General features: G+C 39.9%; 1 protein-coding gene and 1 long non-coding RNA gene across 4 annotated transcripts in view; one reads left to right on the top strand and one right to left on the bottom strand.

Moving 5' to 3' along the window:
• LOC117977762 (uncharacterized) overlaps positions 1-27774 on the top strand; it is a 177410-nt gene that overhangs the window by 16896 nt on the left and 132740 nt on the right. The window contains exon 3 of one of the 2 annotated variants that reach the window (XR_008622710.1): positions 24464-24508. The exons of the other annotated variant lie outside the window; for it this stretch is intronic. This is a non-coding gene — a long non-coding RNA (uncharacterized LOC117977762). The remainder of the gene's footprint in view (positions 1-24463; positions 24509-27774) is intronic. 2 annotated transcript variants of the gene reach the window in all.
• On the bottom strand, positions 938-3564 carry ASB12 (ankyrin repeat and SOCS box containing 12). Of its 2 annotated transcripts, none has more exons than XM_008970024.4 (3): positions 3486-3564; positions 1573-2419; positions 938-1212 (listed from the first exon to the last, which is right to left on the bottom strand). In XM_008970024.4, exons 1-3 carry the CDS (start codon positions 3501-3503, stop codon positions 1079-1081), a joined length of 999 nt encoding a protein of 332 aa, XP_008968272.1. In that variant the 5' UTR covers positions 3504-3564; the 3' UTR covers positions 938-1078. The 2 variants fall into 2 exon arrangements, with proteins under 2 accessions (XP_008968272.1, XP_008968271.1); XM_008970023.4 differs by having other exon boundaries at positions 3459-3564.

The following is a 27774-nucleotide window of genomic DNA, read 5'->3' on the forward strand; positions in this document are numbered from 1 at the left end:
CTGTGGTTCCTGCTATCAGCATACTTTCAATTCTGCTGTGTGATTCCAGCTCCTGGTTTAGGTCATACTACCTCCTCCCATGGTCTCTCCATTCTTCACCACCTCACCCTCACTCTGATTGCAAGGGGGTTGACCCCTGTAAGCTGTGTTTCTCAGGTTCTAATATTAATTGACTTCTGGTTTCCTCAATGAGAGAGACTTCAGAGGCAGATTGAAGGGCAGGAATGAGGGAAAGAAGAGGCTACCTCTTCCCATCCTCTAGCTCAGGCGCATTTCTCATCTGTGGCTTTAGCCCTTGAGGGCAGGCCTGCGATTTCACTTTCAATCAGATGACCCCTCTCCCTCCTCCCTTACCCCTGAAGCCTAGAAGTTATGTTGGCTTCCTGCATTTGCTAATCTCTAAGTTATCTGCTTGTCTTACTTGGATTCTCAGCCTATCACCTATGTAACCAATTTATTTTTCACATTAGATATTCTGTCATAAATATTTGATAGTTTGTTTACCCAGGTAGATCTTGAATATAAACTGGACTAGCGGAAATGCAGCCTATGATTCAAGGTGAGTGAATGGGAGGCTCCTCAGTCACTTGACTCAAGTAATATGGGACTGGGGGACAGCCAATGAAAAGGTGTCTTGTAGCAGCCAGAGAATTGAAGGGAGGCACAGGGCTGGGCAAGCTGATGCTACCCTTCTACCCACTTGTATTATTCAGGACCTTGCTTCCAGGGCAACACAGCTCCCAAAACTCTCTAAAGGATCTTGGTGGGGAGGTATAGGCCATTGGGTTAGTTTCCTCTTTTGGTCTTACAGACTCCTGTGCCTGTCAGATACCAGACCATTTGCTATCCTTCTCCATGGCCAATCATACCCCTTCCCTCAATAACGCCCATGCCCCCATCCATGCCCACACACACCAGACACAGCAGACACTGGGACTTATTTTCTGGAGAATTTTATTGTGGAGGATAATACAGGAGAGCAGCTCCAGGTAAGTGGATGAGGCTGTAATGCCCTCCAGCTACCTGAGTCCCCAGGTGGTTTTCGGAGGCATCATAAGTTCCTGGGGAGACTGCAAGATTACAGTTGGTGTTTTAGGTAGCTAATCAACATGGGAGGAATATCCAGCTGGTTGATGGCTTGTGGCTGGCCAGCCTGGCACAAGGCTCTGCGGACGACTAAACGGGCCTGTGATAGAAGTGACCGTGGAGTGGCTACAGCAAGAAGAAACAGGTCATGAGGAGCAATTATCAGCAAAATTCTCCCACACAAGCCTACATCCACTCTCCCCTGGCTACTACAGCCCTAATGCTCTATCCTTTCCAAGAAATAAAACAGTCATTGGCAGAGCCAGAACCAGAAATTGGGCTAATGCTCCCCACCCCCACCCAACCTTATCTTAGTGACCTTTCTCTAACATGGAATACATAACCCCTCTTCTCTACTGGGGCCCCAGGAGAGGGAGGAAGATGGAGTTTTCTCCAGTGCACCTCAGAGGATTGGCTTATACGTGATTTAGAGCCCTGGGACCTCCAAGCCAGGTGGCCTAGGAGGCTGGCCTGTTCACCACTCACCTCGGGCCTGTCGCAGCAATGCAATGCCTTTATCATCTTGTGAGGTCAGGTCAAGGGAGAGAGATGGAAGGTAGATATTAGCACCAAAATCGATTAACAGCTGGATGTACTCTGGCTCACAATTATGATGGAGGCAGATTTCAAGGAGGGTGCGGGGTCTTGGGACACGAGCCAATAGGCCCTGGTCAGTGCAATTGTAGTCAGGGTCTGCCCCGTGGAGCAAAAGCAGGCGGAAACAGTCCAGGTGCCCGTAGACTGCGGCCAAATAGAGGGGGCCAGAACATGAAGCTATGTTTGATGCCCAGACTGGTAGTTTAGCTTTGACGTTGGCCTCTGCACCATGGCCTAGGAGCTCCTGCAGGATAGCAACAGCACCATCACGGGCAGCTGTGAGCACGGGAGAACAGTTGTTGTAGATGCTACCACCAGGACAGGCACCAGCTTCCAAAAGCACACGTACACAGTCCAGATGGCCATGACTGACAGCAGTGAAAAGTGGCGTCTGTGCCTTGACATCCAAGCTGTCAACATCAGCACCATGGGCTAAGAGGACTTGCAAACAGCTCAAGTGGCCATAAGAAGCAGCCAAGCGCAAGGGTGTCCCAGGAACGCCCCAGCCACTCCTGCTGTTGATGAAACGTTTGTAACGCTCCTGGCGCAAAAGCTGGTCCAAAGTATAGGAGTCGTTGTCATACACTGCTTGATTGAGAGCCTGCTTCTCCTCTGTGTCAGTGTCCTCCTCCTCCTTGTCGGGCTGCAGGAGGGAGAAGATCTTGGTGATGTCCATGAGGTTCATCTTGGCTAATTGGAGAACTATTCTCATTATGAGCACAAGGAAATGCCAGATCTGTGGGTGACAAACAAGTGGGAGAGAATGAGGGTACCCATCAAAAGCCTGACCACGCACGCTCCTTGAAATCTCCCTCCATTTCACCATCAGGCTACTCATTCATGGGTCTCCTACTTCTCACTCCCAATCCCACTGTCTTATTTCAGGCCCCAAAGACACTGCCAAAACAGGTCAGGGCATTTTACAGTTTGATGCCTTTGCATACACTCTTCTGCCTACCCCTCAAACTCCTACTTCTAGGAAGCCTTCTCTAATCTCCTCTTCCTGCTCAGGGATTCTGAAGGATCACAACCAAACTTCAGCTATGAACTTTCACACCACATTTCCGCTTATCTATGTTCCATTAGTGTATAAACTCCAGGGCAAGGACCCTGTATTCATCTTGTATTCCTCTACCCCTTGTAGGGCTATATCATGGCTGGAAATCTGGTAGATGCATTTTCCTCAGTTCAGAATGTGTGGATTAGTAAGGTGGCTCTGGCCTGGCGCTGGCTAAGCCAATAGAACCATACTTTGTGGTGTCAAGTTGCCATCCCTGAGCTTTCTGACATCAATCTTTTGGGGCAAGCCCTTAACTCCATTTTCAGATAGTTTAACTCTTCACAGCTCCTCATATATGACTAAAGCTCCCTCATCTGAGCCTTCTGTAACCTTCCCTCAGATGAAGTCCCACATTTCAGGAAAAGAAGTATTCAGGAAACTGGTATTGAATGATATTTACTGATTAAATGAAGAGGTGGCATTACAAAGAACATATTTCAAGTAAAATGAAGACAGATGGCAGGAAACAGTCGAGGCTCCCAGGGCAAGTTTCCTCTCTGATTACAACTAGATTCTCCCCCAGGACCAATTTAATCCAGGAGTCCCTTTGATTGCCAACACTGCCTCCCCATTCCTCTGGCTTAAGCCTTTTTCCATCCTGTCTGACCCAGGCTAGAGCCTTTGACTCAACCTTCAACTCTTCTCTTCCCATAATCCTCACCCTACAAAACCACTCATGGCTCAATGTCTGACTCAACCTAACCTCTGACCTTACCAGTGCTTCAGTGTCAAGGTCGCCCACCTCAGTTTGTAATGTCATCAGGGCGAGCTGGCAGGTTTCTCAGAGCTTAAGTTCCCCTACTCTCCCATACCCTGCAGCTGAGGTCTCAGGACCTCATACCTTCTTTTATTCACTGTCTACCCCCACCCCTCTTTGTTAGTCTGGGACCTCAGGTACCTACCTCATAGAAAGAAAATTATGAGGTGGGTGGGTAGGGTCACCCTAAACTTTAGGCCCCTCCCCACCCACCAGCATCAGCTCCATATATGGTGTTATTATTTATTCATTCTTGGGGTGCAATGGAAAGGACAGGATTTTGGAAATCCAGCAGACCCAGGTTTGCAGCTCAGCACTCTCAGTTCTTTGCTGAGTAACCTTGGGTAAGTCTCTTCCCTTCTTTGGGACTCAGTTTCCTCATCTATAAGACAGAAATGGAAGTCACTTTCTCATGAGGTTATTAGGAGTAAGAGAGCTACTACATACTCTGCACCTTTAGCCTCCATCTTAGGAGACAAAACTTAGGAGAATAAACTTCTATGGTCCTTTGTCCCATTCTAGCTATCTTTCTCTTCGTCTCTCCCTTCTTTATACCAAACATATCCAAATAGTTTTCTACTATGTACTTCACCACCTTCCATTCACTTATCCATTCTCTGCAGTCTGGCTTCACCCACACTCAAACATACACCAAGAAAGCTCTTCAAAAGGTCATCTTTGTGGTTAAATCCAGTGGATGTCTTGAAGATCTTTTCTTCCCTGACTTTTCTGGAATATCTATCCCTACAGACCACTCCTCCCTACAAACTCCTCCATCAGCTTCCTTGCCAGCACACTCTCCTGATTTTTCTCCCTTCCCATTCTCCCCTGAAATATTTGTGTTCTCCTCTCCGTCCTCTTCTCTCCAGTCGCTCTCACCTTTATTCTGATTATTTTAAGCGTCTCTATCCGAGCCCCCAGCTCTCTCTTTAGCTCCAGGCATGTATCCACTGAGTTTCTTCAAGCACTTCAAAGACAGCAGTATCACATCACCACCACTACCACCATGACTAAACTTGATCCATATATCATTTCCTCACCATCTACCTGGTCAACCAAACCAAAAACCAAGACTCCTGTCAATGCTCTTGCCTCTTTATCCCACTCTCATAAAATCCCATCAAGTCCTGTGGATTTTACCTACTAAAGACTTCTCTAGACCATCTGTGCTCTTCAGGGACCATTATCATTGACTATGCTTCATCTAGGCCCCCACTGCCTTTTGCCTCAGCAGTTATAGTGGTCTCATAGGTAGTTTCTCTTTTCAATATTTTCTCCACATTGTTGCTAAAGTGGTAATTTAAAAATACATATCTGATCTCTACCAATCCTCTGTTTTAAATACCTTAATGGCTCCCCTTTCTTTCCAGCTACAGCCCAAATACTTTAGCCCAGCTCAGAGGTCCTTCATGAATAAATCTTGGCCAATCTCTCCAGCCTCACTTCCTACTACTCCTTGACTTATATCCTGAGATCCAGTGACAAGAGACAAAAAGTGATGGCTCTCCATATACACCATGTTTCTTTCTGCCACATGCAACTCCTTCTGCCAAGTTAATTCCTGCAGAGTCTGTGTTATAGCACTATAGCAGTCATCACACTGTATTGTAACTTCTATATGGGTCTTTGTTTGCCCTAGTGCAGATAAAGAGGCCTTATGTGGTAGTGGCAAAACATGGGAGTTCTGCTTCTACCCCAGCTCTAGCATTTAGTAGCTGTGTGACCTGGGGCAGGTCACTTAATCTCTCTGTGCCCATTTCTTCATCTGTAAAGACAAAATAACAATAGTATCTGCCTTGGAGGGTTGTTAGGATTAAATGAGTTAGTACATAGTAAGTGCTTAGAATAGTGCCTGAAAGTAGTTCTCAGTAACTATTTTTACTATGATGATGATTGTTACTTATGTCTCCATTTTCTAAGGCGATTGCTCCCTACTTAATGTTCTAGAACCTCAGAGCTGCAAGGGACCTTGTAGATCATTTAATTTAATTTTTTCAATTTACAGATGGGGAAACCAAGGTTCAGAGCAGAGCAGGGACTTTGGTAAGGTCACATGGTTGTTATTGTTAGTTGTCTCATTAACAAGAACTCAGAACACACTTATAATCCTGTGCTTTTCAAAGCAATTTCATGTAACAAAATAGGTAATATTATCCCCATTTTTTGGATGGAGGAAACTGAGTCCAGAGAGGGTAAGGGGTTTTCCATATACCTTACATCAAGGCAAAAGCAGAGTCAGAAATAGAATCCAGGTTTCTCTACTCCTCCTCCTGTTCTTTCTATTACAAGATGAAACACAAACACATACCCCCCTCCCTTGACTCCAGCAGAGTCACATTGCAGCTCCCAGGATCTTCAGCTTTTGAGTGTCATGCTGAATTCCAGGGTCTTAGGTAATGGAAGGTTCCTTTACAAATAATTTATTCTGATAACTGGTAGGAATTCCCTCCTTAATATTTTATTTTGGCGACTGGGATCTGGGCAGATAATTGGCAGGGAGTGGCAGAGGGAAATGCTGAAGTTCTTGCTAAGGTCATACCAAGAGCCCACAGCAGAGCTCATATAATGAGCCTCCAGAGGGAGACCAAGCCATGCTCTCCAGCTGGCTGTGGCACTGGAGTGAATCGTGCCTCCATTAGATAAGGACAAGGAAATCCAGCTAGCCTGTTGTCTTACCTCACTTTGCTGTAGTTTATTAATCAAAGAGTTACTATGTGCCTGTTATGTGCATGTAGCTCCTTCCTGATCCTAAAGATGTAGGAGTTTTAAACCTTTTTTTTGTGATATTGGTTCCTGTGACAAACTAGCGAAGTCTGTAAACACCTTTCAGAATGGTTTTTGCTACATAAAACACATAAAATTAAAGGAAACCAATTATATTAAAATGTGACTGTCAAAATATTTTTAAATGCATGATATAGTAAGAGATGTTCTTTAGTAACACATTAAATAAAAAGGTCTAGTAATAATTTCTAAGTGGTAATAAATGACATTTCAAGATCTCTGCCACAACTGTAATATGATATGAAATATCTGTGGTTTCTTCTGGTAACCAAATTACATGAACTGGTTATGCTACTGCCATTTGATACCTGCATTCATCCTTGAAGGAAATAGTAAATTTTAGTAAGAGGTTAGGGGGAAAAAAGGTAATTGTCTACTCATCCAAGTTTCTGGACCCCTTGAATTCTATCTAAGGCCCTCTTGGTGTCTGTGAATCCAGGTTAAGTACTCCTACAGGAAAGTGGTTGGTTTCCGTGCATCCTAGAGCATTCCTTCAGGCATTAGCAGAACGTTTTTAAGCCTCATCTTCCTTCTCCCACCCTTACGAGTTCTGCCCTTATGCCCTTAAACCCACTCTAAGGCACTCACACACACAGACTAGCCAACACCACACAGGGACACAAAGACAAATCTCCACACTTCCTGTAGTGTATAATCACAATTGCTCTCAAGAAGCAGGTCTGTTTAGACCCGAGGTCCTAGGCAGACATATCCTCTTGGGACACACAAGGCAGGGAGCTGGCATTATATCCCTCCTCCCTCCTCCTGGTGGGTTGCCCTAACGACCTTCCAAGCGCCTCCCCCAACTCCCACCACGTCCCAGACCCAGCGGAAACAGCCTACAACGGGTAGTGGGTGATCACAGGTCTGTGGGCCCGCAGTGGTCACTCTTCTCAAACCGGTCCTAGGCTCCAGGTACTCACCGGGCTTCAGCCTGAGGTCATGCTGCCCAGGGTCGCTGCCCCCCGCCCCTCTGTGAAACATTGGGGCCCTGGTGTCCCCTCCTTAGGGAGCCCCTACAGCCCCAACCTGGAGCAGCTGGGGCTCTCGGTTCCCACTGTTAACAATGCCGTTGAAAGACTAGGAGTCAGCCCCTAGTCTTGGTCCAAGGGGCTAATTTTAGGCTACCCTCCACCCCCTCTTCCCAGGCCGTGTTATCTTACCAGTGCCATTCTGGGAGCGATTTCAGTAAGAGGAGGGGCTCTCCCATGGGGAAGTCCTGGAAGGACTGACTGACAGATAGACAGGTGCCTGACGAGGCTAGGGTTCCTGCTCCCAGCCTATCCTCCTATATCCCTCCCTGCCACTCAAATGGGAGACAGGGTGAGGCCCCTGAGCTGCGGTTGTTCCCACACCTCCACCAGGGGCCACTGAGAAGGTCCAGCCTCAGCCTAGCACACTTTTTTTTTTTTCTCTTCTTCTTTTTTTTAATTATACTTTAAGTTTTAGGGTACATGTGCACAACGTGCAGGTTAGTTACATATGTATACATGTGCCATGTTGGTATGCTGCACCCAGTAACTCGTCATTTAACATTAGGTATATCTCCAAATGCTATCCCTCCCACCTCCCCCCACCCCACAACAGGCCCCGGTGTGTGATGTTCCCCTTCCTGTGTCCATGTGTTCTCATTGTTCAATTCCCACCTATGAGTGAGAACATGCAGTGTTTGGTTTTTTGTCCTTGCGATAGTTTGCTGAGAATGATGGTTTCCAGCTTCATCCATGTCCCTACAAAGGACATGAACTCATCATTTTTTATGGCTGCGTAGTATTCCATGGTGTATATGTGCCACATTTTCTTAATCCAGTCTATCATTGTTGGACATTTGGCTTGGTTCCAAGTCTTTGCTATTGTGAACAGTGCCGCAATAAACATACGTGTGCATGTGTCTTTACAGCTGCATGATTTATAATCCCTTGGGTATATACCCAGTAATGGGATTGCTGGGTCAAATGGTATTTCTAGTTCTATATCCCTGAGGAATCTCTTCTTTTTTCTCTTCTGAACTGAGCCTCTCTGCATATCCTCCAACTCGTTGCCCCTCCCCTTCCCCCACTGCTCAGAGTGAGGAGGAAGGTAGGAAGGAGAAGCCTCCATAACAGAATGTGTTCTCACTCAGCTTTTCTATAGCTTAAGAAGGCCTTGGTCATTTATAAAGACCTTCCCAGTCCACTGACCCACCAGGCTCAGCCTGAAGAAAATGCCCACAACCTCCCACTCTCCTCACCCTAAAGCATCACCATTACTTTAATGTGTCCAGCACTGGGAACTTTGTCAAAAACTCAGCTCTCACTTTTTCTGCCCCAAAACAGCCCTCTAGGGATCTGAACCCAGTTATTATATCCTCCATGTCACCTTGTTTCAGGGAAAACAGCCCCAGCTCCTTCAACTATTTCTTTCAATCTGTTATCTATTTAGTTCCCTCCCCAGTCTTGTCTACCTCACTCATGAAGTGGTCAAGCAATCTGCTTGCACATTGATAGTGCCAGGGAGCTCACAGAAGACCAGATAACTCCTCTGGAAAATGTCGGAATGTCCTAGTGTGATCAGTGACTCTGAAGATCAGAAACATCAAAAAGCATACCAGTTTCAGCTTAGCTTGAGCCAGGGGACTTTGTCTGAGGCCTCATGCAAGCCCAATTAGCAGTCAACAAATAAGCTATTATGATGCTAAAGATGACAGAGTAAGGTGTTATTCTTGAAAAAAAGATTTGCAGGATTTTTTAATGTAAGTTTTTGTTGAGATAATTGTAATTCACATGTGGTTGTGGAATTAATACAGATTCCAAGTACACTTTACTGAGTTTCTCCCAATGCTAACATCCTGCAATACTATAGTACAATATCTCAAGCATGACATTGGCATTGATACAATCCACTTATCTTATTTAAATCTCCCCAGGTTTACTTGTACTTTTTTGTGTCTGTGTGCGTACATTTAATTCTATACAATTTTATTACATGTAGCTTGTGTATACCACCTTAGACAATATACAGAATAGTTCTATCCCAATTAGGATATTTCACATTGCCTTTTATAGCCATATCTACTTCCTTCCTACTTCCTTGCCATTCTTCCCACCTTGGTACCTAACCCCTGGAAACCTCTAATCTGTTCTTCATATCTATAATTTCAAAATTATATGAATGAAACCATACATGATATAAACATTTGGAATTAGGTTTTTCACTCAGCATGTCCTTGAAATTAATTCAAGTTGCTGTATGTATCAAGTTTGTTTATTTTTATTGCTAAATGTGATTTATAGTAGGTATGTAGCATAATTTGTTTAATTATTGACCGATTGAAGGACATGTGGGTTCTATTTACTATCTGTCTACTATGAATAAAGCTGCTATGAACATCTGTGTACAGGTCTTTATCATTGTCGTTTTATAGTAGAGTAGAGTGACTCCTTTAGCTTTACTATTTCATTTCAAGATTGTTTTAGCTATTTTAGTATCTGCACCTCTTTATATAAATTTTAGAACCAGCTTGTCTATGCCTACAAAAAACCTCTTTGAGATTTTGATAGAAATTGTGTTAAATCTATATATCAGTTTGGGGAGAATTGAGTGCTTTGTTATACTGAGTCTTCCAGTGTATGCACATGATATGTTTTTACATTTATTTAGGTCTTCTTTGATTTCTTTTATCAGCATTTCTGATTTTTCAGCATATGGATTGTATATTTTGTTAAGAATATACCTAAATATTTCAATTTCTGTGGTGCAAATGGCATTGGATTTTGATTTGGGTTTCCATGTATTTGGTTCTTCTTGTTCCATATGTTTGTTTCTTCTTAGAAATGCAATTGGTTCACATGCACATGTATGTTTATTGCAGCACTATTTGCAATAGAAAAGACATGGAACCAACACAGATGCCCATCAATGATAGACTGGATAAATAAAATGTGGTACATATACACCATGGAATACTATGCAGCCATAAAAAAGAGTGAGATCATGTCCTTTGCAGGGACATGGATGAAGCTCGAAGCCAAATCCTCAGCAAACTAACACAGGAGCAGAAAACCAAACACTGCAGATTCTCACTCATAAGTGGGAGTTAAACAGTGAGAACATATGGACACGGGGAGGGGGACAACACACACCGGGGCCTGCCGGGAGGTGGGGGGCAAGGGGAGGGAGAGAATGAGGACAAATATCTAATGCTTGTGGGGCTTCAAACCTAGATAATGGGTTGATAGGTGCAGCAAACCATCATGGCACATGTAACAAACCTGCATGTTCTGCACATGTATCCTGGAACTTAAAGTAAAATTAAATTAAATTTTAAAAAAAGAAATGCGATTTTTTTTGTGTGTGTTGATCTTGTATCCTAACTGAACTCCTTAGTCACAGGAAAGATTTTGTAGTTGTTGATTGTTTACTTTTGTTTTTGTTTTTTGGTAAGTTTATTGGGATTTTCTACATAGCCATTCATGCCATCTGCAAATGAGGGCAATTTTATTTTTCCTTTTCCAATCTGTATGCCTTATTTGTTTTATTTGCCTTAATACAATAGCCAGAACATCCAAGACTATGTTGAATAAGAGCTGTGAGAGTGGACATGTGTGCCTTTTCCCAGTCTTAGAGAATTAGCATTCAGTCATTCACAATTAGGTATGATGTTAATTGTACGTTTCAAAGATGCCCTTTATCAAGCTTATGAAATTCTCTTCATAGTTTTCTGAGTTTATCAGGAATGAATGTTAAATTTTGTTAAATGCTTTTTTCTCCATCAGCTGATGTGATCATTTCATTTTGCTTTCTTTAATCTCTTGACTGGTGGATTATGTTTGTTAGTTTCAAATGTTGAACCAGACTTGCATTCTTGGAATGATCCGCATTTGGTAATGACATATAACTCTTTTTTTATGCATTGTGGGATTCAGTTTGCTAATACTTTTGGTGAGGAATTTTGCATCTGACTTGATGAGAAATATTGGTTTGTAGTTTTCTTTTTTTGTTCTGTCTTTGGTTTTAGTATCAGAGTAATAATGACCTCATAAAATGAGTTGGGAAATGTTCTCTCCTTTTCTATTTCTGGAAGAAATTGTGTAAAATTGGTGTTAATTCTTCTTTACATTTTTGGTAGAATTGTCCAGTGAAACTGCCTGGACCCAGAGATTTCTTTTTCCGAAAACTTTAAATAATAAACTGCATTTCTTTAATGGGTATAGGATTATTCATATAACCTATTTCACCTCTTTTAAAGTTTTGATAGTTTGTGGTTTTTGAAAAATTGGTCCATTTTTTCTAAGTTGTTGAATTTATGATGGTAAAGTTATTCCTAGTATTCTTATTTGTAATTATTTTATTATGATTATATATATACATATATACATACATATATATACACACACACATACATACATACACACAGACATATATATTACCGATTTAACCATTTATAAGTGTACAATTCAGTGACACTAACTACATTCACGGTGTTGTGCAAACACCATCATTATCCGTTTCCAGAGTTTTTTTCTAATCATCTCAAACAGAAACTTTGTACCCATTAAATAAAAATTCCCCATTCCCCCCTCCTTTCAGCATCTTATAAACTTCTGTCTCTATGAATTTGCCTATTCTAGGTACTTCATGTGAGTGGAATAATACAATAATTTGGTTGTGTGTGTGTGTGTGTGTGTAGCTTATTTCACATAGAATAATGCTTACAAGGTTCGTCCATGCTGCAGCCTATATCAGAACTTCATTCATTTTTAAGGCTGAATAGCGTTCCATTTTATGTATGTACCATATTTTGTTTATCCATTAATCCTTTGATGGACGCTCAGATTGTTTTTTCTTTTGGGCTATTATGAATGCTACTATGAACATTCACGTGTAAGTTTTTGTATGAACTTGTCTTCATACATTTCTCTTGTGTGTATACCTAGGAGTAGAACTGCAGGGTTATATAGTAGCTCTATAATTTTTTGAGGAAAAGAGACACACTGTTTTTCCATTACAGGTGCACCATTTTATATTCCCACCAGCAATCTATGAGAGTTCCAATTTCTTCATATCCTAGCCAATATTTGTCATTTTCCTTGTTTTTGATTATAGCCATCCCAGTAGGTGTGAGGTGGAATCTTGTGGTTTTGGTTTTCATTTCTCTAATTACTAACGATGTTGGCCTCTTTTAATGTGCTTATTGGTCATTTATACATCTTCTTTGGAAATATGTCTATTCAAGTACTTTGCCTTTTTTTAAATTTTAGAACATACTCATGTTTATTAGCCAGTTTATACTTGAGAAAGCAAAGGCAGGTGCACAAAGAGCTGTTTGACAAAGTCTCAGATATCAAAAAATAATAGTATTTATCTGTCTGCCCTACTCAGAGGGCACTTACATCCACTTCTAGGTGACTGTCTTCTGGAATGCAACCATTTGGTTTATGACATTGCACTGTTGTTGTATTGCACACAGAGTGCAGGCCTGTGTGCATCTAGTATCAAAGAAGTGGTCCATTAAACACCAAAAGCACTAGTTCTAAATGTCAAACTTGAATGTTAGTAACTAGCAAATACTAATTACGTAATAGAATGGTCAGAAAAACAACAAGCTTTGAATACTTTGTAAACTACAGGCTCTTATAAAATATAGGCTCTTATGAGCTGCTTCCAACTTATTTCCTTCCTTTGCCAAAGCCTGTGCATTCATGCCAAATCAAGTACCTATAACACAACACTTATTGTGGTAAAAACAGATAACATAAAATTTACCATTTCAACCATTTTAAAGTATACAGTTCAGTAGTGTTAAGTATATTTACATGTTTGTGCAACAGATCTCCAGAACTTTTTCCCACTTGCAAAATTGAAACTCTGTATTCATTAAACAACTCTCCAACTCTCCTTTCCCCTAACCCCCGGAAAGCACTATTTTACTTTTTATTTCTATGAATTTGACTACTGTAAATATGTAATATAAGTGCAACCACGTGATATTTGTCTTTTCGTGACTGACTTATTTCACTTAGCAGATGTCCTCAAGGTTCATCAAAGTTTTCATTAGTAGTATGTATTAGTCCGTTCTCACATTGCTATAAAGAACTATGTGAGACTGGGTAATTTATAAAGAAAAAAGGTTTAATTGGCTCACAGTTCCACAGACTGTACAGGAAGCATGGTTGGGGAGGCCTCAGCAAGCTTACAATCATGTCAGAAGGCAAAAAGGAAGGAGTCACATCTTACATGTCCAGAGCATCAGGAAGAGAACAAAAGGGTAGGTGGTACACACTTTTAAACAACAAGATCTCATGAGAACTCACTCACTGTCATGGGAACAGAAAAAGGGAAATCTGCCCCATGATCCAATCACTTCCCACTAGGCCCCTCCTCCAACACTGGTGTATTAGTCAGGGTTATCTAGAGGGACAGAAGTAATTGAATATATAGAGAGAACTATATATATAGAACATATATATATATACACACATATATATGGAGAGAGAGAGAGAGATTATTATTAAGTATTAACTCACACAATCACAAGATTCACACAATAGGCTGTCTGCAGGTTAAGGAGCAAGGAAAGCCAGTCTGAGTTCCAAAACTGAAGAACTTGGAGTCTGATGTTTGAGGGCAGAAAGCATCCAGCTTGGGAGGAAGATGTAGGCTGAGAAGCTAGGCCAGTTTCACATTTTCACGTTTTTCTGCCTGTTTTATATTTGCTGGCAGCTGATTAGATTGTGCCCACCAGATTAAGGGTAGGTCTGCCTTCCCCAGCCCACTGACTCAAATGTTAATCTCCTTTGTCAACACCCTCACACACACACCCAGGATCAATACTTTGAGTCCTTCAACCCAATCAAGTTGACACTCAGTATTAACCATCACAACTGGGGATTACAATTCAACATAAGATTTGGGTGGTGACAAAAATCCAAACCATATCATAGTATGTTACAGAATTTTCTTCCTTTTTAAAGATGAATAATATTCCATTGTATGTATATATCACATTTTGTTCATTCATCCATCACTGGATGCTTGGGTTGCTCCCACCTTTGGCTTTTGTTAATAATGATGCTACGAACGTTGGTCTACAAGCATCTATTTGAGCTCCTGCTTTCATTCAATTCTCTTTGGTATGTACCCAGAAGTGGGATTGCTGGATCATGTGGAAGCCCTATTTTTAAGTTTTTAGGAACTGCCATATTGTTTTCCATATCGGCTGCACCATTTTAAAATCCCATCAACAATCCACAAGGGTTCAGATTTCTCTACATCTTCGCCAACATTTGTTATATTCTGATTTTTATTTTATAGTAGCCATTCTAATGGGTGTAAGATAATATTTCATTGTGGGTTCAATCTGTATTTCCCTAATGATTAATGATATTGAGCATTTTTTCATGTGCTTTTTTGTCATTTGTATATTACCTTTGGAGAAATGTCTATTCAAGTTCTTTGCACATTTTAAATTTATTATTTGGTTTGATTCATTGTTGTTTTGTTGTACGAGTTCTTTATTATTCTGGGTATTAACCCTTTATCAGATATATAATTTGTAAATGTTTTCTACCATTCCATAAGTTGCCTTTTCACTCTGTTGATATTAATTTTTGATGCACAAAAGTTTTTAAGTTTGATGTATTACCATTTGTCAATTTTTGCTTCTGTTGCCTGTGCATTTCATGTCATAGCCATGAAATCACTTCCAAATCCCATGTCACGAAGATTTGGTCTATGTTTTCTTCTAGGAGTTTTATATTTTGGGGTCTTACATTTAGGTCTTTAATCCATTTTGAGTTATTTTTTGTATATGATATAAGATAAGGGTTCTTTTGTATGTGAATGTCTATCGGGGGAAACCAGCCCCCAATATTTCAACATAAGTTCTTTTCTATTTTGCCTAAGTGTCAGCTGGTCTGAGAAATAAAGGGAAAGAGTACAAAAGAGAGAAATTTTAAAGCTGGGTGTCTGGGGGCGATATCACATGTTGGCAGGTTCCATGATGCCCCCTGAGCTGCAAAACCAGCAAGTTTTTATTAGCGATTTTCAAAGGGGAGGGAGTGTACGAACAGGGTGTGGGTCACAGAGATCACATGCTTCATAGGGCAACTAAAGATCATAAGGCAGAAGGTCAGGGCGAGATCACAAGGTCAGGGCGAAACTAGAATTACTAATGAAGTTCCATGTCCCGCTGTGCATGCATTGTCATTGATAAACATCTTAACAGGGTTCAAGAGCAGAGAACCAGTCTGACTAGAATTCGCCAGGCTGGAATTTCCTAATCCTAGCAAGCCTGGGGGCGCTGCAGGAGGCCAGGGCGTGTTTCATGCCTTATCGGCGACTGCATAAGGCAGACACCCCTACAGCAGCCATTTTAGAGGCCTCCTCCTGGGAATGCATTCTTTTCCCAGGGCTGTTAATTATTAATATTCCTTACTGGGGAAATAATTCAGCGATATTTCTCTTACTCGTTTTTGGCAATAAGAGAAATATGGCTCTGTCCTGCTCGGCTCCAGGCAGTCAGACCCAATGGTTATCTCCCTTGTTCCCTGAACATCACTGTTATCCTGTTCTTTTTTCAAGGTGCCCAGATTTCAGACTGTTCAAACACACATGCTTTATGAACAATTTGTGCAGTTAATGCAATCATCACAGGGTCCTGAGGAAACATACATCCTCAGTTTATGAAGATGATGGGATTAAGAGATTTAAGTAAAGACAGGCAAAGGAAATTATAAGAGTATTGATTGGGGAAGTGATAAATGTCTATGAAGTCTTCACAATTTATGTTCTTCTGTCACGGCTTCAGCAGGTCCCTCCGTTCTGGGTCCCTGACTTCCTACAACAAATATCCAGTTTTGCCAGAATCATTTTTTGAAAAGACTCTCCTTTTCCCCACTGAGTGGCCTTAGAATTTGTGGAAGATAATTTAACCATATATGTGAGGATTTATTTCTGGTATTTCTATTTTGTTTCATTGGTCTGCATGTCTGTTTTTATGCTAGTACTACATTGTTTTAATGCTAGTACTACATTGTTTTAATTACTATAGCTCTGTCTCGGACTTCCAGTACTGTTTTGAATAGAAATGGTGAGAATGAATATCTTTGTCTTATTCCTGACCTTACATGAAATGCTTTCAATCTTTAATCATTGAGTATGATGTTAGCTGTGTACTTTTCCCATTTATAAATTAGGTTTTTGTCTATTTGTTGTCGAGTTTAGGAGTTCATATATCTGAGACAGTAGACCCTTATTAGATAAAAGTTGTCAAATATTTCCCACCATTTTGTGGGTTGTCTTTTCACTTTATTTGGTCCTCTTTCTACACTGCCATCCCAAGTTTCCATATCTGAGAATGTTTTTATCATTTCCTTGCTGGAATTACAGTGTTATCTCAAGTGTGGTTATTTGTTACTAAGGTCTTTCTTTGTGAGTGAAAAGAGCATGAGACACATCTAGTCAGCCATCTTGATAATGTCTCTTTTTCACTTTCTTAATAATGAGCTTTGATACATAAAAGTATTTAATTTTAATGAAGTTCAATTTATCTATTTACTGCTTTGTGGTTTGTGCTTCTTGTGTCCTCTACAAATGCATTGCTAAACCCAAGTACATGAAGATTTATATCTTTTTTTAACAATAGTTTCACAATTTTATCTATTATATCTGGGTCGTTGATCCATTTGAGTTAATTTTTGTATATGTTGTGGGGTAAAGATCCAACTTCGTTATTTTGCATATGCGAATTCAGTTTTTCTAGCATCATTTTTGAAGAGTTTTTTTTTTTTTCACTCACTGAATATACCCGGAAGCTTTGTCAAAAAAAAAAAAAAAAAAAAGGCCATAGGTGTGTTGGTTTGTTAGGACTCTCAGTTCTATGTCACTGGTCCATATGTCTATCACTATGTGAAAATCACACTTTTAAAAAATTTATACAAATTTATAGGGTACATGTGAAATTTTGTTACATATATATACTGTGTGGTGATCAATTCAGGGTGTTTAGGGTTTCCATCAAGTGAGTATAATACAGTTTTGTTAACTGTACTCACCCTACTCTGCTATCAAATATTGGATATATTTCTTCAATCTAACTGTATGTTTGTACTCATTAACCCACTTCTCTTCAACCTCCTCAATTCTCCCATTCACCCTTCCCAGATATAGTTTGGATATTTGTCCCTTCCAATCTCAAGTTGAAATTTGATCTCCAGTGTTGGAGGAGGTTCCTCATGGGAGGTGTTTGAGTTATGGGGATGGAACCTTCATGAATGGCTTTGTTCCATCCCCATGGTAATGCCTGAGTTGTTACTCTATCAGTTCATGGGAGATCTGGTTGTTTAAAAGAGTATGACACTGTTCCCCACCCTCTCTTTCTTCCTCATCCCTGATCATGTGTTGCCTGCTCTGCTTCACCTTGCATCATGATTGGAAACTCCCTGAAACTTTCACTAGAAGCAGATGTTAGTGCCATGCTTTTTGTACAGCTTGCAGAACCAGGAACCCAATAAACCTACTTTTTAAAATAAATTACCTAGCCTCAGGTATAGTAATGCGAATGGACTAAGGCATCAGTATCTGTTATCTATCTTTTCACTCTCTACTTCCATGTAATCAAACTTTTTAGCTCCCACATATGAGTGAGAACATGTGATATTTGTATTTTTGTACCTGGCTTATTTCTTTTAAGATAATGACTGCTAGTTCCATCCATGCTTTGCTGCAAATGATATGACTTCATTCTCTCATATAGCTAAATAGTATTCCATTATGTACACATACCACATTTTCTTTATCCATTCATCCATTGATGGACATATTGATGGAGTGCAAGTATTATTTGATATATTTCTTTCCCTTTGAATAGATACACAGTAGTGGGATTGAATGGTAATTTTACTTTTATTTTTTGAGATGTCTCTCTACTTCTTTCCACAGCAGCTGTACTAATTTACATTCCCACCGACAGTGTATAAGAGTTCTGTTTTCTCTGCATCCTTGACAGCATATGATTTTTTTGTATTTTTAATAATAGCCATTCTGACTGGGGTAAAATAATATCTTATTGTGGTTTTGATTTGCATTTCTCTAATGATTAGTGATGTTGAGAATTTTTTATATACCTGTTGGATATATACCTGTTTATATATTCTTTTAAGAAATGTCTATTCATGTTCTTTGCCCAGTTTTATTCTGCATGTGGCTTTGCAATTTTTCTAGCAACTTTTATTAACGAGGGTGTCTTTCCCTCAGTGTAAGTTCTTGTTTACTTGGTTGAAGATCAGTTGGCTGCAAATATGTGGTTTTATTTCTGGGTTCTCTATTCTGTTCCATTGGTCTATGTGACTGTTTTTAAACCAATACCATGCTGTTTTGGTTACCATAGCTGTGTAATATATTTTCAAGTTTAGTAGTGTGATACCTCCTGCTTTGTTATTTTTGCACATGATTGCTTTGGCTATTTGGGCCCTTTTTTGCTGCTATAAGAATATTGGGATTGATTTTTTTCCATTTCTGTGAAGAATGTCATTGATATTTTGATAGGGACTATATTGAATCTGTAGATTGCTTTGGGTAGTATAATTATTTTAACAATATTTACTCTTATTCATGAGCATGGGATGATCTTTTCACTAGTTGGTGTCCTCTTCCGTTTTGCTTCATTGGTATTTTGTAGTTTCCTTGAAGAGGTCCTTTACCTCCTTGGTTACATTTATTCCTAGGTATTTTTTTGTAGCTAGTATAAATAGGATTTTCTTCTTGATTTATTTTTTCAGCTAATTCATAATAGGTATATAGATACACTGCTGATTTTTGTATGTTGATTTTGTATTCTGCAACTTTACTGAGTTTATCAGTTCTAAGAATTCTTTGGTAAACTCTTTAAGGTTTTCTAAATATAAAGTCATGTCATCTGAAAAGAGGAAATTTTTGACTTCATCTTTTCCAGTTCAAATGCCTTTTATTTCTTTCTCTTGCCTCATTGCTCTGCCTAGAATTTCCAGTGCTATGTTAAGTGAGAGCAGTAAAAGTTGGTATCCTTGTATTATTCTAGTTTTTATAGGAAATATTTTTAGCTTTTCCCCATCTGGTGTGATGTTAGCTGTGGATTTTTCATATATGCCTTCATTATGTTAGGGTATGCTCCTGCTATGCCTACATTGTTGAGAGTTTTTATCATGTAGGAATGATGAATTTTATCAAATGCTTTTTTCTGTACCTGATGAGATAATCATATGGCTTTTGTTCTTAATTGTGTTGATGTGTTTTATCATGTTTACTGATTTGTGTATGTTGAACCATCCTTTCATCCCTGGATTAAATCCCAATTGATAATGATGTATTATCTTTTTCTTGTCCTGTTGGATTCAGTTTGCTCTTTTGTTGAGAATTTTTCCAGCTATGTTCATCAGGAATATTGGCCTATAGTTTTCTTTTTCTGTTGTATCTTTATCTGGTTTTGGTATCAAGGTAATGCTGGCCCTGTAGAATGAGTTAGGGAGAATGTCCTCTTCAACAACCTTTGCAACAGTTTGAAGAAAACTGGTGTTAGTTTTTCTTTATATGTTTGGTAGAAATAGGCAGTGAAGCCACCCAGTACTGGGTTTTCTTTGTTGGGAGACTTTTAGTTACTGAATAAATCTGGTTACTCATTATTGGTCTGTTCAGGTTTTCTATTTCTTCATGATTCAGTCTTGGTAGGTTGTATGTGGCTAGGACTTCATCCATTGCTTTTAGGTTATCCAATTTTTGGCATATAATTATTCATAATAGTCTCTTATAATCTTGTTTTATATGTGATACTAATGTCTTCTCTTTCATTTATGATTATTTTAACTTTTATTTTAGGTTCAGGGGTACATGGGCAGGTTTGTGATTAGCAATGTTGAGCACTTTTTCATAAGCTTATTGGCTGTGTGTATATCTTTTTTTGAAAAGTGCCCATGACCTTTGCTACTTTTTAATGTTTTTTTTAACTTGTAAATTTGTTTAAGTTTCTTGTAGATTCTGGATATTAGACCTTAGTTAGATGCATAGTTTGCAAATATTTTCTCCCATTCTGCAGGTTGTCAATTTACTATGTTGATAGTTTCTTTAGCTGGGCAGAAGCTCTTTAGTTAGATCCCATTTGTCAATTTTTGTTTTTGTTGCTATTGCTTTTGGCATGTTCATCATGAATTCTTTACAAGACCTTATGTCCAGAATGTTATTTCCTAGGTTGTCTTCCAAGATTTTTATAGTCTTAAGTTTTATATGTAAGTGTTTAATCCATTTTGAGTTGATTTTTGTATATGGTGTATGGAAGGCACCCCGTTGCAGTCTTCTGCATATGGCCGGCCAGTTATCCTAGCACTGTTTGTTGAACAGGAACTCCTTTTCCCATTACCTGTTTTTGTCAACTTTGCCGAAGATTATATGGTTGTAGGTCTGCAGCATTATTTTGGGGTTCTCTATTCTGTTCCAGTTTTCCATGTCTGTTTTGTTTTTTCTAATATGCTGTTTTGTGTTTTGGTTAGTGTAGCCTTGTAGTATAGTTTGAAATTGGGTAACGTGATACCTCCAGCTTTGGTTTTGTTTGTTGTTGTTGTTTTGTTTGTTTGTTTTTGCTTAGGATTGCCTTAGGTATTTGGGCTCTCTTTTGGTATAAACTTCAAAATAGTTTTTCTAATTCTGTGAAGAATTTCGTTGGTAGTTTGATAGAAATAGCATTGAATCTGCAAATTGCTTTGGGAAGTATGGACATTTTAAAGATATTGACTCATCCTGTCTGTGAACATGGATGGAGTGTTTTTCCATTTGTTTGTCTCATCTCTGATTTCTTTGAGCAGTGTTTTATAATTATCATTGTATAGTTCTTTCACCTCCCTGGTTAGCTGTATTCCAAGATATTTTATTCTTTTTGTGGCTATTGTGAATGAGATTGCATTCTTGATTTGGCTCTCAGCTTGGATGTTGTTGGCGTATAGGAATGCTACTTATTTTTCTATGTTAATTTTGTATCCTGAAACTTTGCTGAAATTGTATATCAGATCAAGTTGTTTGTCAGCTTAAGCAGCTTTTGGGCAGAGACTATGGGATAGCATTATATCTAGCATTATATTCTAGGTATAGCATTATATTATCTGCAAACAGAGATTGTTTGATTTCCTCTCTATTTGGATGCCTTTTATTCCTTTCTCTTGCCTGATTTCTCTGTCTAGTACTTCCAGTACTATGTTGAATAGGAATGGTGATAGTGGACATCCTTGTCTTGTTCCAGTTCTCAAGTGGAATTATTCCAAGTTCTGCCCATTCAGTATGATTTTGGCTACTGCTATGTCATAGATGGCTTTTATTGATTTGAGGTATGTTCCTTGAATGCCTACTTCCTTGGGGTTTTTAACATGAAATCATACTGCATTTTATCAAAAGTCTTTTCTTCATTTAGTGAGATAATTATGTGGCTTTAAAAATAGATCTATTTATGTAATTAGTCACATTTATTCATTTGTATATCTTGAATCAACCTTGGATCTCAGGGATAGAGCCTACTTGATTGTGGTAGATTACCTTTTTGATGTGCTCCTTGATTCAGTTTGGTAGTATTTTGTTGAGGATTTTTGCATATATGTTCATCAAGGACATTGGCCTAAAGTTTTTTGTTGTTGTTGTTGTGTCTCTGCCAGGTTTTGCAGTCAGAATAATGCTGGCTTCAAAGAATGAGTTAGGGAGGAATCACACTTCCTCAACTTTTTGGAATAGTTTCAGTAAGAATGCTGGTACCAGCTCTTCTTTATACACTTGGTAGAATACAGCTGCGAATCTGCCTGGTCCTGGATGGCAGGCTTTTTATTACTGATTCAGTTTTAGAATCCATTATTGGCCTGTTCAGGGATTCAATTTCTTCACGGTTCAATCTTGAGAAGCTGTATTTTTTTCAGACATTTATCCATTTTGTCTAGGTTTTCTAGTTTGTTTACATAGAGGTGTTTGTGGCAGCCTTTGAGGATTTTTGTATTTCTCTGGGGTTGGTGGTAATGTGCCCTTTGTCATTTCTGGTTATGTTTATTTGTCTAGTTATCAGTCCATCAATCTTATTTATTCTTTTAATGAACCAATTCATAGATTCGTTGATTTTTTTTTTTTTTTTTTTTTTTTTTTTTTTTTTTTTTTTTTTTGCATCTCAGTATCCTTCCCTTCTGCTCTGATTTTGGCTATTTCTTGTCTTCTTCTATCTTTGGATTTAGCTTGTTTTTGTAGTTTCTCGAGGTGTGATGTTGGGTTGTTAATTTGAGATGTTTCTACCTTTTTCATGTGGGTGTTTAGTGCTATAAACTTCCTTCTTAACACTGCTTTAGCTGTGTCCCCAAATTGAACAAAACTAAAGAAGTGTTAAGAAGGAATGTTGTATCTTTGTTCTTAGCGGTTTCAAAGAAGTTGTTAATTTCTGCCCTAATTTCATTATTTACCCAAAAGTCATTCAGGAGCAGGTTGGTTAATTTCCATGTAATTGTATAGTTTTGAGTGATTTTCTTAGTATTGGTTTCTATTTTTATTGTGCTGTGGTCCAAGAGTGTGTTTGGTAAGATACTGGGGTTTTTTGAATTTGCTGAGGATTGTTTTATGGCTGATTGTGTGGTTGACTTTAGAGTATGTGCCATGTGCTTCTGAGAAGAACGTATATTCTGTTGTTTTTTGGGGAAGATTTCTGTAGATGTCTGTTAGGCCCATTTGGTCAAGCGTCGAGTTCAGGTCACAAATATCTTTGTTAATTTTCTGCCTTGATGACCTGTCTAATATTGTCAGTGGGTTGTTGAAGTCTCCTACTATTATTGTGTGGTTATCTAAGTCTCTTCATAGGTCTCTAAGAACTTGCTTTATGAATCTGGGTGCTCCTGTGTTGGGTGTGTATATATTTATGAAGGGTGGGTCTTCTTGTTAAATTGAACCCTTTACCATTATGTAATGCCCTTCTTTTTTTTTTTTTTTTTACCATTGTTGGTTTAAGTCTGTTTTGACTAAAAGTAGAATAGCAACCCCTACTTCTTTCTGTTTTCTTAGTAGATTTTTCTTCATCCCTTTACTTTGAGCCTATGGGTGTCATTGCAGGTGGATGGGTGTCTTGAAGACAGCATACTGTTGGTCTTGCCTTCTTTATCCAACTTGTCACTCTGTGCCTTTTAATTAAAGCACTTATCCTGTTTACATTCAACGTTAATATTGATATGTGTGGATTTGGTCCTGCCACCAAGTTGTTAGCTGGTTATTATACAGACTTGATTGTGTGGTCACTTCTTAGTGTCATAGACCAAGTACATGGTCTATGCATTTAAGTGTGTTTTTGTGGTGGCTGGTAACAGTCTTACCTTTCCATATTTAGTACTCCCTTCAGGGCCTCTTGTAAGGCAAGTCTGGAGCTAACAAATTCCCATAGCATTTGCTTGTCTGAGAAGGATCCTATTTCTCCTTTGCTTATGAAGCTTAGTATGGCTGGATACGATATTCTTGATTGAAATTTCTTTTCATTAAAGATGCTGTATATAGGCACTAATTCTCTTCTGACTTATAGGGTTTTTGCTGAAATGTCCTTTGTTTTCCTAACGGGGTTCCCTTTGTAAGTGACCTGTCCCTTCTCTTTGGATGCCTTTAATATGTTTTCTTTAATTTTGACCTTGGAAAATCTATGTGTCTTGGGGATGGTCATCTTGTATAGTATCTTGAAGGGTTCTCTGCATTTTCTGAATTTGAATGTTGGCCTCTGTAGCAATGTTGGGTAAATTTTCTTGAATGATATCCTTAAATGTGTTGCCCACATTGCTTGCTATTTCTTCCTCTCTCCCAGGGACACCAATGATTCATAGATTTGGTGTCTACATAATACCATATTTCTCAGAGCTTTCGTTCATTCTTGTGTTTACTTTTTATTGTGGTGGTTGTTGTCTGAGTTATTTTGTAGAACCAGTCTTCGAGCTCTGAGATTTGTTCCTCAGCTTGATCTGTTCTTGCTGTTAATACTTGCAATTGTATTCTGAAATTCTTGGAGTTTTTCAGCTCTATCAGATCAATTTCGTTGTTTCTTAAAATGGCCATTTTGTTTTTTATCTCCTGTATCATTTTATTGTATTCCTTAGATTCCTTGAATTGGGGTTCCACTTTATTCTGAATGTTGATGATCTTCATTCCTCTCCATATTCTGAATTCTATTTTTGTCATTTCAGCCTTGTTAGGAACCACTGCTGTGGAACTGGTGCAGTCATTTGGAGGTAAGACACTCTGGGTTTTTGAGTTGCCACAGTTTTTGCACTGGTTATTTATTATCTGTGTAGACTAATGTTTTTTGATCTTTGAAGCTGCTGTCCTTTTGGTGTTTTTGCTGTTATCTTCTTTGATGCCCTTGAGAGTTTGATTGTGGTATAAGGTCGGTTTGACTGTCTTCATTTCTGGAAGATTTTATGGGGCTCAGGCTCAGCTCAGCACTCCTGATTTGCATGCTCTGACTCTGAGGGGCAGGTACCAGGCTCCTGGCTTTCTTCTCCAGCTCCTTGCAGTTAGAAGCCTGCTGTGCTGGAGGGGCTGAGGTGTTCCCACCCCAATGGCCACAACACTCTAAAGGCTGGTGCCAACCAAACCACTTCATTGGGGCAGTGACAGCACAAGCTGTGGCTGCTTGAATGTGCCAGCAGCTGTGGCAGCATGGTGGAGTGCATGTACATTGGCTGGGGTGGGTTGCTGGCAGAAGCGAGGTTGAAGCATTCCTGTGCATACTCCTGCTGGCAGTGGGCCACAGGCAGGGGAAAGGTTGCCAGTGCCTGTGCTTGCACTTATGCTGGTGGCAGTGGCAGTGGGGCACTGGTGGATGTGGGGCTGCTGGCCTCCATGTGTACATTTGCACTGTTGGCAGTGTCAGGGTATGGGGCTGCCAGCATTCAGCACTTATTCATACCAGCTGTGGTGGCAGCATGGAAGAGTTGTGATCGCCAGTGTGTGTGCACATTCACATGAAATTGTTGCACAGCTGAATGCTGAAACATTAGTGGTGGTGGTGGGGCAATGGGTTGCACTCACACTGGCAGCAGTGGTGGGGTGCATGCACACTTCCACACTGGCAGAGGAAAGGAGGTGACATCCACTTGCACATATGTGCCAGCAAAGCAGTTGCAGGGTGGCCATGAGCGAGAGTGTGCTGGCAAAGTGGTGTGGGGAAGGCTGTAATGGGGAGGGTGTGTGGGGGGCTGGTGTACTCTGTCAGTGGATGCTCTGCTGGGGCCCTCTCGTGGTGAGGCACGGTCTGCTGGTGAAGGAGATATAATGAGGGTCCCCAGGAAGCACCCTGGTTGGGCATCCAAGGCTGCACTGCCAGCAGGCGCAGTCAGCCTAGGGTCCTGGGAGACGGCAACAGACAGGTGGGCACTCAGATTGAACTGGCCTCATTCCACAAGCAAGATAGCCCTGTTCTGTCCAGGTCTGACATTGATCCTATGGCCAAAGTATCCTAGAAAAGCATGGGAAGCCTTGGAGGATGGGCATCCCTGGCATTGCTCCCATGCAGATATTCCCACACCAAATCCTTTGGGCTCTGTGCAAGCTGGAGACCAGGTCCTAGCACCTGTCTAAGAAGTACTCCCTGCCAGCTCAAGTGTCCATGGGGGTCATGGCATTTCCTGCTGCCCAGATTTCAGAGGTCCATGATAGGAGCAGGCTGCTTCTTGCCTGTTCCCCCCATTGCTCATCCCCATAAGGAATGAGTCCCAGTGCTTTGTATTCCCTTGCAGGGTTTCCAGATACCCCCCTCCCCTACCCGTTCAGCCCAGCATCTACTCCTTCCCTCCATCTACTCTTAATGCCTTCCCTCTGAAGATCTGCTTGGAATTTGCCAGTCTTCCTGATGTTCCAGTCTCTCAGTGGTAGAGGTTCCTACTGGCTGTGTCTAGTTAGCCATCTTTGGCCTATCACTGTCAATCTTGAAGGACAGTTTTGCCAGATATAGAATTCTCAATTTTCAGGGTACTTTTTTTTCTTTCAGCACTTTAAATGTATGAATTTTCTGTCTTCTGGTCTTGAAGGTTTCTGCTGAGAAACAAACTGATGATCTTATTGAGAATACCTTGTATGTGATGAATTGCTTTTCTCTTCCTCTTTTCAAGATTTTTCTCATCCAACAATTTGATAATAATGTCATTGTCTTGGTGTGAGTCTCATTGGCTAAATCCTACTTGGAATTTGTTGAACTTCTTATATTTACATATTCATTTCTTTCCTCAAATTTGGGAGGGCTTTGGACATTATTTCTTCAAATAATCTCCTTGACCCTTTTCCTTTCTCTTCTTCTGGAAATTTTATAAGGTGTTTTATTTATTTATTTACTTTTGTCTCCTTCATGGTGTCTCATTAATCCATTAGACTCTGTTCACTTTTCTTCATTCTTTTAAAATTTTTGCTCCTCAGATTTGACAACTTTAAATGACCTGTCTCCAAGTTCTCTGATTCTTTCTTCTGTCTATTAGAGTCTGATGTTGAACCACTCTAGCAAGTATTTCAATGCAGTTTTTGTATTTTTTAGCCCACAATTTAAAAAAATAATTTCTACCTTTCAGTGATTTTTAAAATTTTGCTCACATACTGTTTGCTTTTTTTTAAAAAAAATTTATTATTATTATACTTTAAGTTTTAGGGTACATGTGCACAATGTGCAGGTTTGTTACATATGTATACATGTGCCATGTTGGTGTGCTACACCCATTAACTCGTCATTTAGCATTAGGTATATCTCCTAATGCTATCCCTCTGCCCCCCGTCCCACCCCACAACAGTCCCCGGAGTGTGATGTTCCCCTTCCTGTGTCCATGTGTTCTCATTGTTCAATTCCCACCTATGAGTGAGAACATGCGGTGTTTGGTTTTTTGTCCTGGCGATAGTTTGCTGAGAATGAGTTCTTTTCACATATTTAAGGAAGTGTGTTAAAGTCTTTATCTAGTACATTTGATGCCTAATGTCTCTTTTTGGATGATTTCTGTAGATTTACTTTGTTTCTATAAATAGACTATGCTTTTGTGTTTTTTTCTATGACTTGCTATATATTTTTCGAAAATTAGGCATTTGAAAAAAAAAAATCCCAGCCACTTTTTCCAGTCTTTGCAGAATGGCTCCTTGCAGGGATAGACTTTTATTACTTAGCAGGGTACATTTTTGTCCTTGGGATTGGCCCAGGCAATCCCAGCCTTTGCAGGCCTTTTCTCAGCCTGTATTTCCCCTGAGCTCTTTTTCTCCAATTTCTCCACATATAATCAAATTTTATGTGTCTTAGTTTCCCTACGAGTCTCACTGCTGCTTCTTTTTGGGGACATGGCAGTTAAATTGTATTCCCCTACCAATAATCTCCTGCCCTTGGGGTCTGTGGGTCTATAGTCCCCCTGCGGTTTTCATGAGCTGTACTCACTGCTTCTCGTGACTTTTCTTAGCTTGAGATCTGGGCCGTATCAATTTTGGCCATCTAAGCTCCATTTTAGGTGACAGAAATCAATCCGTCAGG

This window comes from Pan paniscus, chromosome X (genome assembly GCF_029289425.2).
Source record: "Pan paniscus chromosome X, NHGRI_mPanPan1-v2.0_pri, whole genome shotgun sequence".
In the NCBI taxonomy this organism is placed as follows: Eukaryota; Metazoa; Chordata; class Mammalia; order Primates; family Hominidae; genus Pan; species Pan paniscus.

Excerpts from the sequence above, each read along its gene's own strand:
- ASB12 (XM_008970023.4), bottom strand. The coding sequence starts at position 3,503 with ATGACATTACAAACTGAGGTGGGCGACCTTGACACTGAAGCACTG. Across the intron at positions 2,420-3,458 it reads ACCTTGACACTGAAGCACTG|ATCTGGCATTTCCTTGTGCT; the intron begins GTAAGGTCAGAG and ends TGTCACCCACAG. Across the intron at positions 1,213-1,572 it reads ATTGCTGCGACAGGCCCGAG|CCACTCCACGGTCACTTCTA; the intron begins GTGAGTGGTGAA and ends TTCTTGCTGTAG.